Genomic DNA, 9646 nt, shown 5'->3' on the forward strand with positions numbered 1-9646 from the left:
TGCTTGGGCGAGAGTAGTACTAGGATGGGTGACCTCCTGGGAAGTCCTCGTGTTGCACCTCTTTTTTTTTTTTTTTTTTTTTTTTTTTTTTTTGTCGGTGGATTGGACAACCCAATCCTAGGTATCCCAATAGATTGGACAACCTCCAATCTTAGATACACAACACACCCACACATTCCTCACACATTTTATCACAATTTTTTCTCATTTGCATTTTGAGGGGGAGATATGCCATTAGAGCCAAGGCTCAATATAACCGAAATCATTGAACAATAATCAAAACCTTGCAGATAATAAGGTAGCGTTTGGTGGAGAGATAGAGACAGAAAGACTGAGACTGAGAGACAAAGACTAAGAGACAGGAATTGAAATAAATTTCAGTATTATGTTTGGTGCAAAATGGGAGATAGGAATTGAAATAAGAATAAAACTCTAATTTAATTTGCACAAAGGGTAAAATTGGAATTAATTAATTGAAATGAAAGTATTTTAGGTATAAAATGTTATTAAAGTTTCAGTCTCCACTCTCCATCTCTAAAAATTTTAGTCCCCTGTGTCCTTACTTTTTGGAGGTACTGAAATACTGAAATTTTAGAGACAGAGACAAAAATTTTAGTACCAGTCTCTAAACTAATAAACACGATACTGAGTCTCAGTCTCTCGGTCTCTATTTCAGTACCTCAAAATAAACACTACCTAATTGAACAAAAAGACATGAAAATTTAGAAACAAAAGCAAACTATAAATTATAACATGAAAACAATAATTTCTTGGGATAATAGTATATATGTTTTTGGGCACAGTGTGGCCCAAAGGGCCCATAATACATTGTGTTCAAGTTGGATAAAATAAAATTAGAGACGTGATCTTTGGGCCTTTTATATCCATATGTTTGTGAACTACATATTCACACAGCGGTGTAAAGGGAAAGTCTTCATCATCTAGGGTTTGTTGCGATAACCGAAGATAGCCCCATGAGAGGTGGCTTTGTGAGAGGGGGAGCTGCTAGACTGCATGGGCCAAGGCTGAGCGCAAGGTCGGAAGGAGAGCTGCTACACAGGTCTTTGAAGAAGGTAAGAAAGATAGCAGAAGAAGAAGAATTTATTGGAAATTCTACACTAGTAGCCAGAAAAGAGGATTGGATGGAAGAAGAAAGGAGTACTGAAGGAGCAGAAGCAGATATTCATGTAATCGGAGTGACGAGAGCCAACAATGAAGAAAACAGCAAGAGATCATTTGCCCAAGCTGTCAGGGCAGGAAAAGCACAACAAGGGGAAAGTGGAAACGAAGCAGAGAAGGATTTTCAGAAGGACAAAATGGAAGAAGAAAGTGATGAGGAGAGTGACGAAGAACAGGAAATTAGCATTGAAAAAACTGAAAATGGGGTATACAATCTGGTGATCAGCAAATCTTTGAAAAAAGAAATTTGCAAGGAATGGTGGGAATCAATCATAGTTAAGCTCCTGGGAAGGAGAATTTCTCTTCTGGCGCTCAAAAGAAGACTAGAGACAATGTGGGGGAAGAACGGCAGCATTGACGTTATCGATCTCGGAAATGATTTCTTCCTTGTGAAATTCTATAATATGGAAGACTTGGATTTTGCACTCATGGAGGGGCCCTGGAAAATTCTTGACCACTACTTAACCATTAGATGGTGGAAACCAGAATTCAACCCCCTCACATCAACAATAGATACACTGGCAACTTGGATTCGTCTCCCAGGCCTTGCGATAGAGTATTACAATAGAACAATATTGGAGAAGATTGGCAACATTGTTGGGAGGACCATGAAGATTGACATGACAACAGAAAACATCTCCAGAGGAAAATATGCTAGAATTTGCGTGGAGATAGATTTAAGCAAACCCTTGGTGTCTCAATACCAAATCAATGGTATCACTCATCTAGTGGAATACGAAGGCCTCCATATGGTGTGTTTCAACTGCGGCTGCTTTGGACATGAAAAATCCTCATGCCCAAGCTTAAGGTCACAAGAAAAGCCAGAAGCCAGTAACAATAATGAAGGAAAGGGATACGAAAAGGCAGGGACGGAGGAAGAAGAAGGGGGCAGAATTGGAAAAGGGGAGTTAAGTAAGGGCAAAGGCGTAATTGCAGAGGAGAATAACGGATTTGGCCCTTGGATGCTAGTCCAAAGGACAAGGGGGAAGAAATTATTGAAAAATGGAGAGGGAACCAGTAACGGCCAAAAAGGAAAAGAAAAAGTTTTGTCGTACGGGGAGCACACCTCTCGTTTTGCAGCTCTGCAGCATGAGGTAGTGGAGGGAGACAAGGAGACAAATGAGGTTGTGGTGATACCACAGAAGGATGAGAGCGATAAGACAAATCCAGTTGGAAGCAAGGAAACCACAGAAAAAGACAAAAGAAATAAAGGAGCTCTAGAGAGGAATACTATTACAAAACTAAAAGACCAAATTCCACAAGAAAATAACCAGACCCACAAAAATAGCCCAAAACCAAGACAGACAAATAGCAAGATGCAAGAAATCCAAAACCAGACCAACCCAACTCTTGCCCCTATAACAGCCCAAACCATGAGAAAAGAAAGAACCCAAACCAAGACTAAAACCCAAACCCAAGAAGATACTAACATGAACATTACTGACAAAGCCGTTCATTTTCAAGAAAATTGGGCAAACAACAACCAAACTCAAGACTCTCAAATCACTGAAATGGTTGAGGCCACTGGAATACAGGCTTGCGACATGGAGGAACCGCCTGACCCAGTCCCGCCAGACTTTGGAGCCAGAAATTCAGAGGATCTAGGAGAAGCCATGGAAGTTTTTGAAAGGGAACCAGCCCAAGGAGAAGCACAGGAAGAAGTACCTCCTTCATTAACGAGGGAGGATATGCATGATGATTAAGAGGCCTTGAGCCTCTTTGCTTTCCCAACCTTTTGGGTTAGGGTGTCTTTGTTTTGGTTTAGAGTTTTGGATAAGACTTTTGTGTCATATAATGAAGATCATGATGTGAAATATTAGAGGGGCAGCGAGCAAAAGTACCATTCGCACCCTCAAGGAGTTGCAAAACCAAAAGAAACCTGACCTCACTATTCTGGTAGAAACCAAATGTAGCGGAAATAAAGGAAGAGAGGTGATTAAGGCAATGGGATTCAATCATGCCATTGTCGAAGAAGCTGTCGGTTTCGTTGGAGGGATCTGGATCCTCTGGAAGAACGATGATTTCAAAATCAAAGTTATGTCAACCCACAAGCAATTTGTGCATATGGAAATTGAAAACAATCAGCGGAGGACATGGAGCCTTACGGCTGTATATGCAAGTCCACAGGAAGCACAAAGAAAAGAAATGTGGGAGCTTTTGCACAACATCTCAAGAAACATGAACTTACCATGGCTGATGATAGGTGATTTCAATGACATCGCAGAGCAAAGTGAGAAGAAAGGAGGAGGGGGAAATGATGCCTATGCGTGTAGACGCTTCAGAGGCTGGATTGACAAATGCAACCTCATAGACGTAGGTTATTCAGGATCAAGATTCACATGGAAGGGGGGAATAAGAGAAGGCCAAGAAAGAGTTTATAAAAGGCTGGATCGAGCTTTATGCAACTCAGAGTGGCGTACAAATTTTTCAAATGCATTTGTGGAGGTGCTGCCAAGAATACAATCAGACCATCACCCTTTGTTGCTACACACAAGACCTGAGACTAGTATCCAAGGAGAGAGACCTTTCAGGTATGAAGCCATGTGGAATACACATGAAGACCTCCCAAAGGTTATTAGAAGTGCTTGGAATAATGAGTATGACTTTCCAGTAGCCTTAAACAATTTAACTAAAAGTCTGAAAAAATGGAATAATGAAACTTTTGGTAACATATTTCGAAAGAAAAGGAGGCTTTTGAATAGAATTCAAGGGATACAAAAATCCAGGCTTTATGGTAGGAATAAGTTTCTTGATGGGCTGGAAAAAGACCTTTCGGAGGAATTGGAAAAAATCCTTGATCAAGAGGAGATCTTCTGGCTACAAAAATCCAGACAAAAGTGGCTAGTAGAAGGAGATAGAAACACTAAATATTTTCACACAAAAACTCTGGTGCGCAGAAGGAAGAACAAGATAGTGAAGCTGAGGAACAATAATGGTATATGGTGTGAAGAGGTAGAAGCTGTAAAATCGATAGTCTCAAATTTTTTCACTGACCTATACCGAGATGAAAGACCAAAGCGCCCCACTATTCGATGCAGTTGGCAATATAAAAGATTGGAAGAAGAACAGAAACAGATGTTAGAAAGAATGCCCATTCCAAGTGAGATTGAAGAAGCTATCCACAGCATAGGTTCCCTAAAGGCGCCTGGAGAAGACGGATACCCTGCGTTGTTCTTTAAAGAAAATTGGAAGGTCCTCCAATGCTCCATCTGTGCTTTCATTCCGAAACTATGGCAAGACCCCCCCCTCAATACAACAAGTAAACCAAACTCTTCTAACACTTATACCCAAGATCAACCAGCCTGAATTTGTCTCTCAATTTCGACCCATAGCCCTATGCAATGTGATATATAAGTGTTTGAGCAAAATTCTGGTCAAAAGGATAAAGCCCACTTTGAATGAAAGAATTGCTCCGAATCAGTCAAGTTTCATTCCAAGTCGGCTAATCCATGACAACATCATCATTGCAAAAGAAATGGTTCATACCATGGGAAAAATGAAGGGGAAAAATTCATTTATGGCTATCAAAATTGATTTTGAGAAAGCTTATGATCGTTTGAACTGGTGTTTCTTGGAAAAATGTTGCTTGGAGTATGGAATGTCGGAAAAAACTATTTCCATCATCATGCAGTGTGTATCATCAGTTTCCTTCAAGATCTTGTGGAACGGCGAGAAACTTGATATGTTCAAGCCAAGTAGAGGACTAAGGCAAGGGGATCCTCTGTCCCCTTACCTTTTTGTCATCGCCATGGACAAGCTCTCGCAACTCATAGAAGAGACCGTTACAAAGGGAAAGTGGATACCTATGAAAGCGGGACAAAGAGGACCTCAAATATCACACCTTCTCTTTGCTGATGATCTCTTGCTGTTTGCGGAAGCAACGGATAATCAAATGAAAGTTGTGCTTGAAACTCTAGACGAATTTGGAGCTGCATCGGGGTTCAAAATCAATGCAGAAAAGACATCCATTCTATTCTCTAAAAACGTCCCCAACTGCAAAAGAGTAGGCATAAAGGAGATATGCGGCTTCCAGGAAGTGCCATGTCTAGGAAGATACTTAGGTGCCTACTTGACAAACAAACGAAAGAAGAAGGAAGACTTTAAAAGCATTATTGAAAGAACAAATAGCAAATTAAAAGGATGGAAGGCCAATTGCCTATCCTTAGCAGGGCGCATCACTCTTGCACAAACTGTAATCAGCCCAATGCTCAATTTTGATATGTTACATACAAAAATTCCCATTGGAATTTGCAATGAAGTGAAAAAATGCCAGAGAAAATTTATTTGGGGAGAAAACTCAAACACACGAAAACTGCATGCTGTGAAATGGGACACTCTCTGTAAAACAAAAACAAATGGGGGCCTAGGCATGAGAAAGCTTCACATCATGAATGATGCCTTTTTTATGAAACAAGTATGGAGGTTAATGCACGAAAGAGAGACACTGTGGGCGAAAGTCCTTTTCAATAAATATGGAAGGGGAAAAGATTCAATCCTGAACATGGAAAATAGGGCATCTGACTCAAAGTTTTGGAGAGATTTGATAAAGATCAAAGAAGACATGAAAGAGAACTTGAGGTTTTCTATTGGAAATGGTAAGTCGACTTCTCTATGGAGAGATAAGTGGTTGTATCATGAAAATGCTCTTATTGAGGATGTACAGGAAATAAACGCTTCCCTTCTCAATATGAAAGTGGCTGATGCAGTGTTAGAAAATGGATAATGGAACTTGGAATTTTTAAGGGAGCTCATTCCTGAAGACAAAATTTTAAAGATTACTGCATGCCATCCCCCGAAAGAGAGCCTAGGTGAGGACAAGATCATGTGGAGTCCCTCCGAAGATAGAAACTTCACAGTAGCCAGTGCTTATAAAACACTCTCTCAAGCAAATGAAAATCAAGACCAAACCTGGAATCTTATATGGAAATAGAAGGGCCCCCAGCGTATAAAATGTTTTATGTGGTTAGCAACTCAAAACAAGCTGATGACCTCAGAAAGAAGACAGAAGATCTTTGGTGCAAATCCAAACTGCCACCGATGTCCCAATAATCCAGAAACACTACTCCACACATTAAGGGACTGCACAGAAGCATCAAGAATTTGGCGGCAGTTAGTGAAACCCTCTCACATAACCACTTTCTATAGAGCTCCCTTCGAGGCATGGATCCGCTGGAATCTTACAGTGGAAATCGGTGCTAATGCACAGCCATGGCTGTCCCAATTTGTTGTGACTTGCTGGTGGCTATGGAAATGGAGGAATAAGGAGATCTTTGACCCCCCTTTTAGAAGACCAAACAATGCACATTTATGGATTAAAGAATATCTGCAGAGGATCAATAATGCTTTTGAAAAAGTCAATATCCTTAAAGGAGCACAGAAGAAAAAAGAAATAAATATTGCATGGCAACCTCCCGACGATAGATGGCTAAAAATCAATACTGACGGAGCAGTCTTACAGGAGCACCGTATAGCAGGGTGTGGAGGCTTGATTCGGGATAGCCGTGGAAGATGGGTAGCGGGGTTCTTGGCGAATATTGGCAAAGGAACAGCATTCACAGCAGAAGCTTGGGGAATTCTCCATGGATTGAAACTAGTTTGGGATTTGGGATTCAAAAAAATCATTCTAGAAACTGATTCAAAAATTGCATTCCAAATTCTCAGCAAAAGAGAAGAAAGGGACAATCATCCGGAAACAATTATAAGAAGCATCAGCCAGTTAATACAAAGAGACTAGAATGTAAAACTCTGTCATACATATTATCCTTATCCTTAGACTACTACTTGGCCCAACTGGTTACTTAATAAATAAGATAAAAAAAAAAATTTCAAACTTTCGTTTTCAATGAAATTTTGAATTTTCTAAATAACACTAATTAAAATATTAAAAGAATTTCAGAGAATAAATTAAATTTTTAGTTTTAACTTGTAAGTTAGGCCAAGCCTTTTAATCTATGTTGGTTAGGCTCATTTTTTTTGTTATTGGAGATGTGCTGTCTTATGGGGCATTGTGGTGTTAAATCAATTTGTAGGGGCAATCTTTTTTGATTTATGCTATATATAAATCGGACCATGCAAGTTATAATTAAAAAAAAATATCATTGATAAATTGGATGGTTCGATTTGTAAAAAAAAAAAGTTTTAAAATTTGAAAAAAGTAAATTGAACCGTCCGTATTATATAAATTTTTTTTATGAAATTGGACTGTCTAATTTGTCTGAAAGCACTCGCACCGTCTAATTAATAATTTTCTGACATCATACACCTGTAAAATATGCTACTTTTTCATAATAAAATAAAAAAGCGTACATTCCACAACCACTCAAGCAAATACATTCAAATGTTCAATATATATTTGTATTTTTTTTAAATCCTTAAAATATATATTAATAAGACTCAAATAAAATAACCTACTATCTTCACTCTTCACCGACCACAAACTACACTCTCTACACATTTAAACAATCAGATACATCATCTTAAAAGTTAAAACCCCAATTCACCAACACCAATTACCCCAAAATTTAGAAGAAAAACAAAATCACAAACTAACAAATACCTAACCTTTGGAATCTCCGCCACCACCACCATCACTTTAACGATCACCGATTTTTATATAATACACCATTCACACTTAATGCATTCATCATCATTCACATTCTCTCACCACCATGGACGGTGGTGCACCCACTTTCTCTGCTGATTCCGCCGCCGCAGCCGCCACCACAGCTAAGACAGAGACACAAACGCCAGCATTAGCTAACGGAGCCGTTAAGCGAAGGAGCGGCGGTAATAACCGAACGGAAGCAGCAGCTAACGGCGTTAAAGTGATGGCAGCGAAGAAGGCGTTGCATTACCATTCTTACTCTCGACCCTCGTTCTTGAAGTGGAGACTGCAGGATGCTGTACACGTGGCGACACACCATTGGATGCCGTGTTTGTTCGCGGTGGGCTTGCTGTTCTTCATGGCCGTGGAGTACACGCTCCGAATGGTTCCTCCTTCTTCTCCTCCGTTTGATTTAGGGTTCATCGCCACGCGCTCACTCCACCACCTGCTTCAAGATTCTCCTAATCTCAACACCGTTTTGGCCTTCCTCAATACGGTAACTTCCTCTCTCTTCAGATCTGAGGAGATTCAATGTGTTTGTGGTGAATGTAAATGGGTCGATGTCAAAATCTGGTTTTGATTAATGAAAGAAAAAAAGTTTAAATTTTGTGGAATCTGTGGGTTCAGGTATTTGTAGGAATGCAAATGATTTATATCATGGGAGCATGGTTGATTGAAGGAAGACCAAGAGCAACAATCTCAGCACTATTCATGTTCACATGTCGTGGGATTTTGGGTTATTCCACTCAGCTTCCATTGCCACAGGTAACTGAGTTTTCTGTTTTCAGTGTCTCTATGTTCATTTTAGTGCATGTTTTGATCTTGCATTAGTAATGAAAATAGTTTAGGTGAGCTCAGTATTATTGATAGTTGGATCTTTGAGAATTGGCATATTTTTGTGTTAAATTAGTTTAATCACATGTTAACAAAACAGAATTGAAGAAAATGACTTTTTTCCACTTAAACAAATGTTCTAACTATAAAACTACTCATACTTTTGGCAAGTCAGCTTGAGTTGTTTAATTTGCATGTTTGTTAATAATGTTTGGAAAATTCACATTATTAAGATATATATGGTAATTTCCCTTTTTCCTCAAAAACTATGGTCTATAAGAATATAACCTAACCAAATGTGTTTTGTTTTCAGTAGATAATTACTAGAGTTTAATTTTGATACATTGACAGTGGAAAGAGCTTTACACTAATGTTGTATGAAAATTAAATTCATATTACTAAAGAAAATGTATGTTTGTTTCATTGTGAATTTCAGGGATTTCTGGGTTCCGGGGTGGATTTCCCCGTTGGGAACGTATCGTTCTTCTTGTTCTTCTCCGGCCACGTGGCCGGATCAGTGATCGCGTCACTGGACATGAGGAGAATGAAGAGGCACGAGCTGGCGTGGTTGTTCGACGTGCTGAATTTGTTGCAAGCAGTGAGGTTGTTAGGGACAAGGGGCCATTACACCATTGATTTGGCAGTTGGTGTTGGTGCTGGGATTCTCTTTGATTCTCTTGCAGGCAAGTACGAGGAGTTTAGCCACAGCAAGTTATTAAGTCTCAATGGTGATCATATCAATGGTGTTGCCAACCATACAAAACGAAATTTGATTCCATGAAGAGAGGGAAAAAGTAAACAAAAGGAGAGAAAAAGCAAAGAAAAGAAAAAGGGAAGGATGTGTGTGTGAAAAAGTAAATGTAGTCTCAATTGCAATGTTGTTGATTTGTTTATTTAATTTATTTATTTAATGTTGGTTGGAAGTATTGGTGTGATTGGCGTTATTGTTTTTACATTTTGTAGATCGGTAATATTAGAGAGACAAAAAAAAATCAGAATTTATCTTATTATTTTTATAATTAATGAATG

At 39.1% G+C, this 9646-nt stretch overlaps 2 protein-coding genes across 2 annotated transcripts; both read left to right on the forward strand.

Moving 5' to 3' along the window:
- LOC107614674 lies at positions 3124 to 4485 on the forward strand. Its single transcript, XM_016316816.1, has one exon. It carries the CDS (start codon positions 3124 to 3126, stop codon positions 4483 to 4485), a length of 1362 nt encoding a protein of 453 aa, XP_016172302.1.
- Positions 7596 to 9609, forward strand: LOC107619344 (phosphatidylcholine:diacylglycerol cholinephosphotransferase 1). The gene is made up of 3 exons (XM_016321602.2): positions 7596 to 8279; positions 8411 to 8548; positions 9054 to 9609. Exons 1-3 carry the CDS (start codon positions 7848 to 7850, stop codon positions 9396 to 9398), a joined length of 915 nt encoding a protein of 304 aa, XP_016177088.1. The 5' UTR covers positions 7596 to 7847; the 3' UTR covers positions 9399 to 9609.

Source organism: Arachis ipaensis, chromosome B09 (assembly GCF_000816755.2).
Source record: "Arachis ipaensis cultivar K30076 chromosome B09, Araip1.1, whole genome shotgun sequence".
Lineage (NCBI taxonomy): Eukaryota > Viridiplantae > Streptophyta > Magnoliopsida > Fabales > Fabaceae > Arachis > Arachis ipaensis.

What these genes read in the sequence shown, in the direction of transcription:
- LOC107614674 (XM_016316816.1), top strand. Translation starts at nt 3,124, where the DNA reads ATGGGATTCAATCATGCCATTGTCGAAGAAGCTGTCGGTTTCGTTGGA.
- LOC107619344 (XM_016321602.2), top strand. Translation starts at nt 7,848, where the DNA reads ATGGACGGTGGTGCACCCACTTTCTCTGCTGATTCCGCCGCCGCAGCC. An exon ending in TTTTGGCCTTCCTCAATACG is followed by an intron (nt 8,280 to 8,410) that starts GTAACTTCCTCT and finishes CTGTGGGTTCAG; the next exon opens with GTATTTGTAGGAATGCAAAT. An exon ending in CTCAGCTTCCATTGCCACAG is followed by an intron (nt 8,549 to 9,053) that starts GTAACTGAGTTT and finishes TGTGAATTTCAG; the next exon opens with GGATTTCTGGGTTCCGGGGT.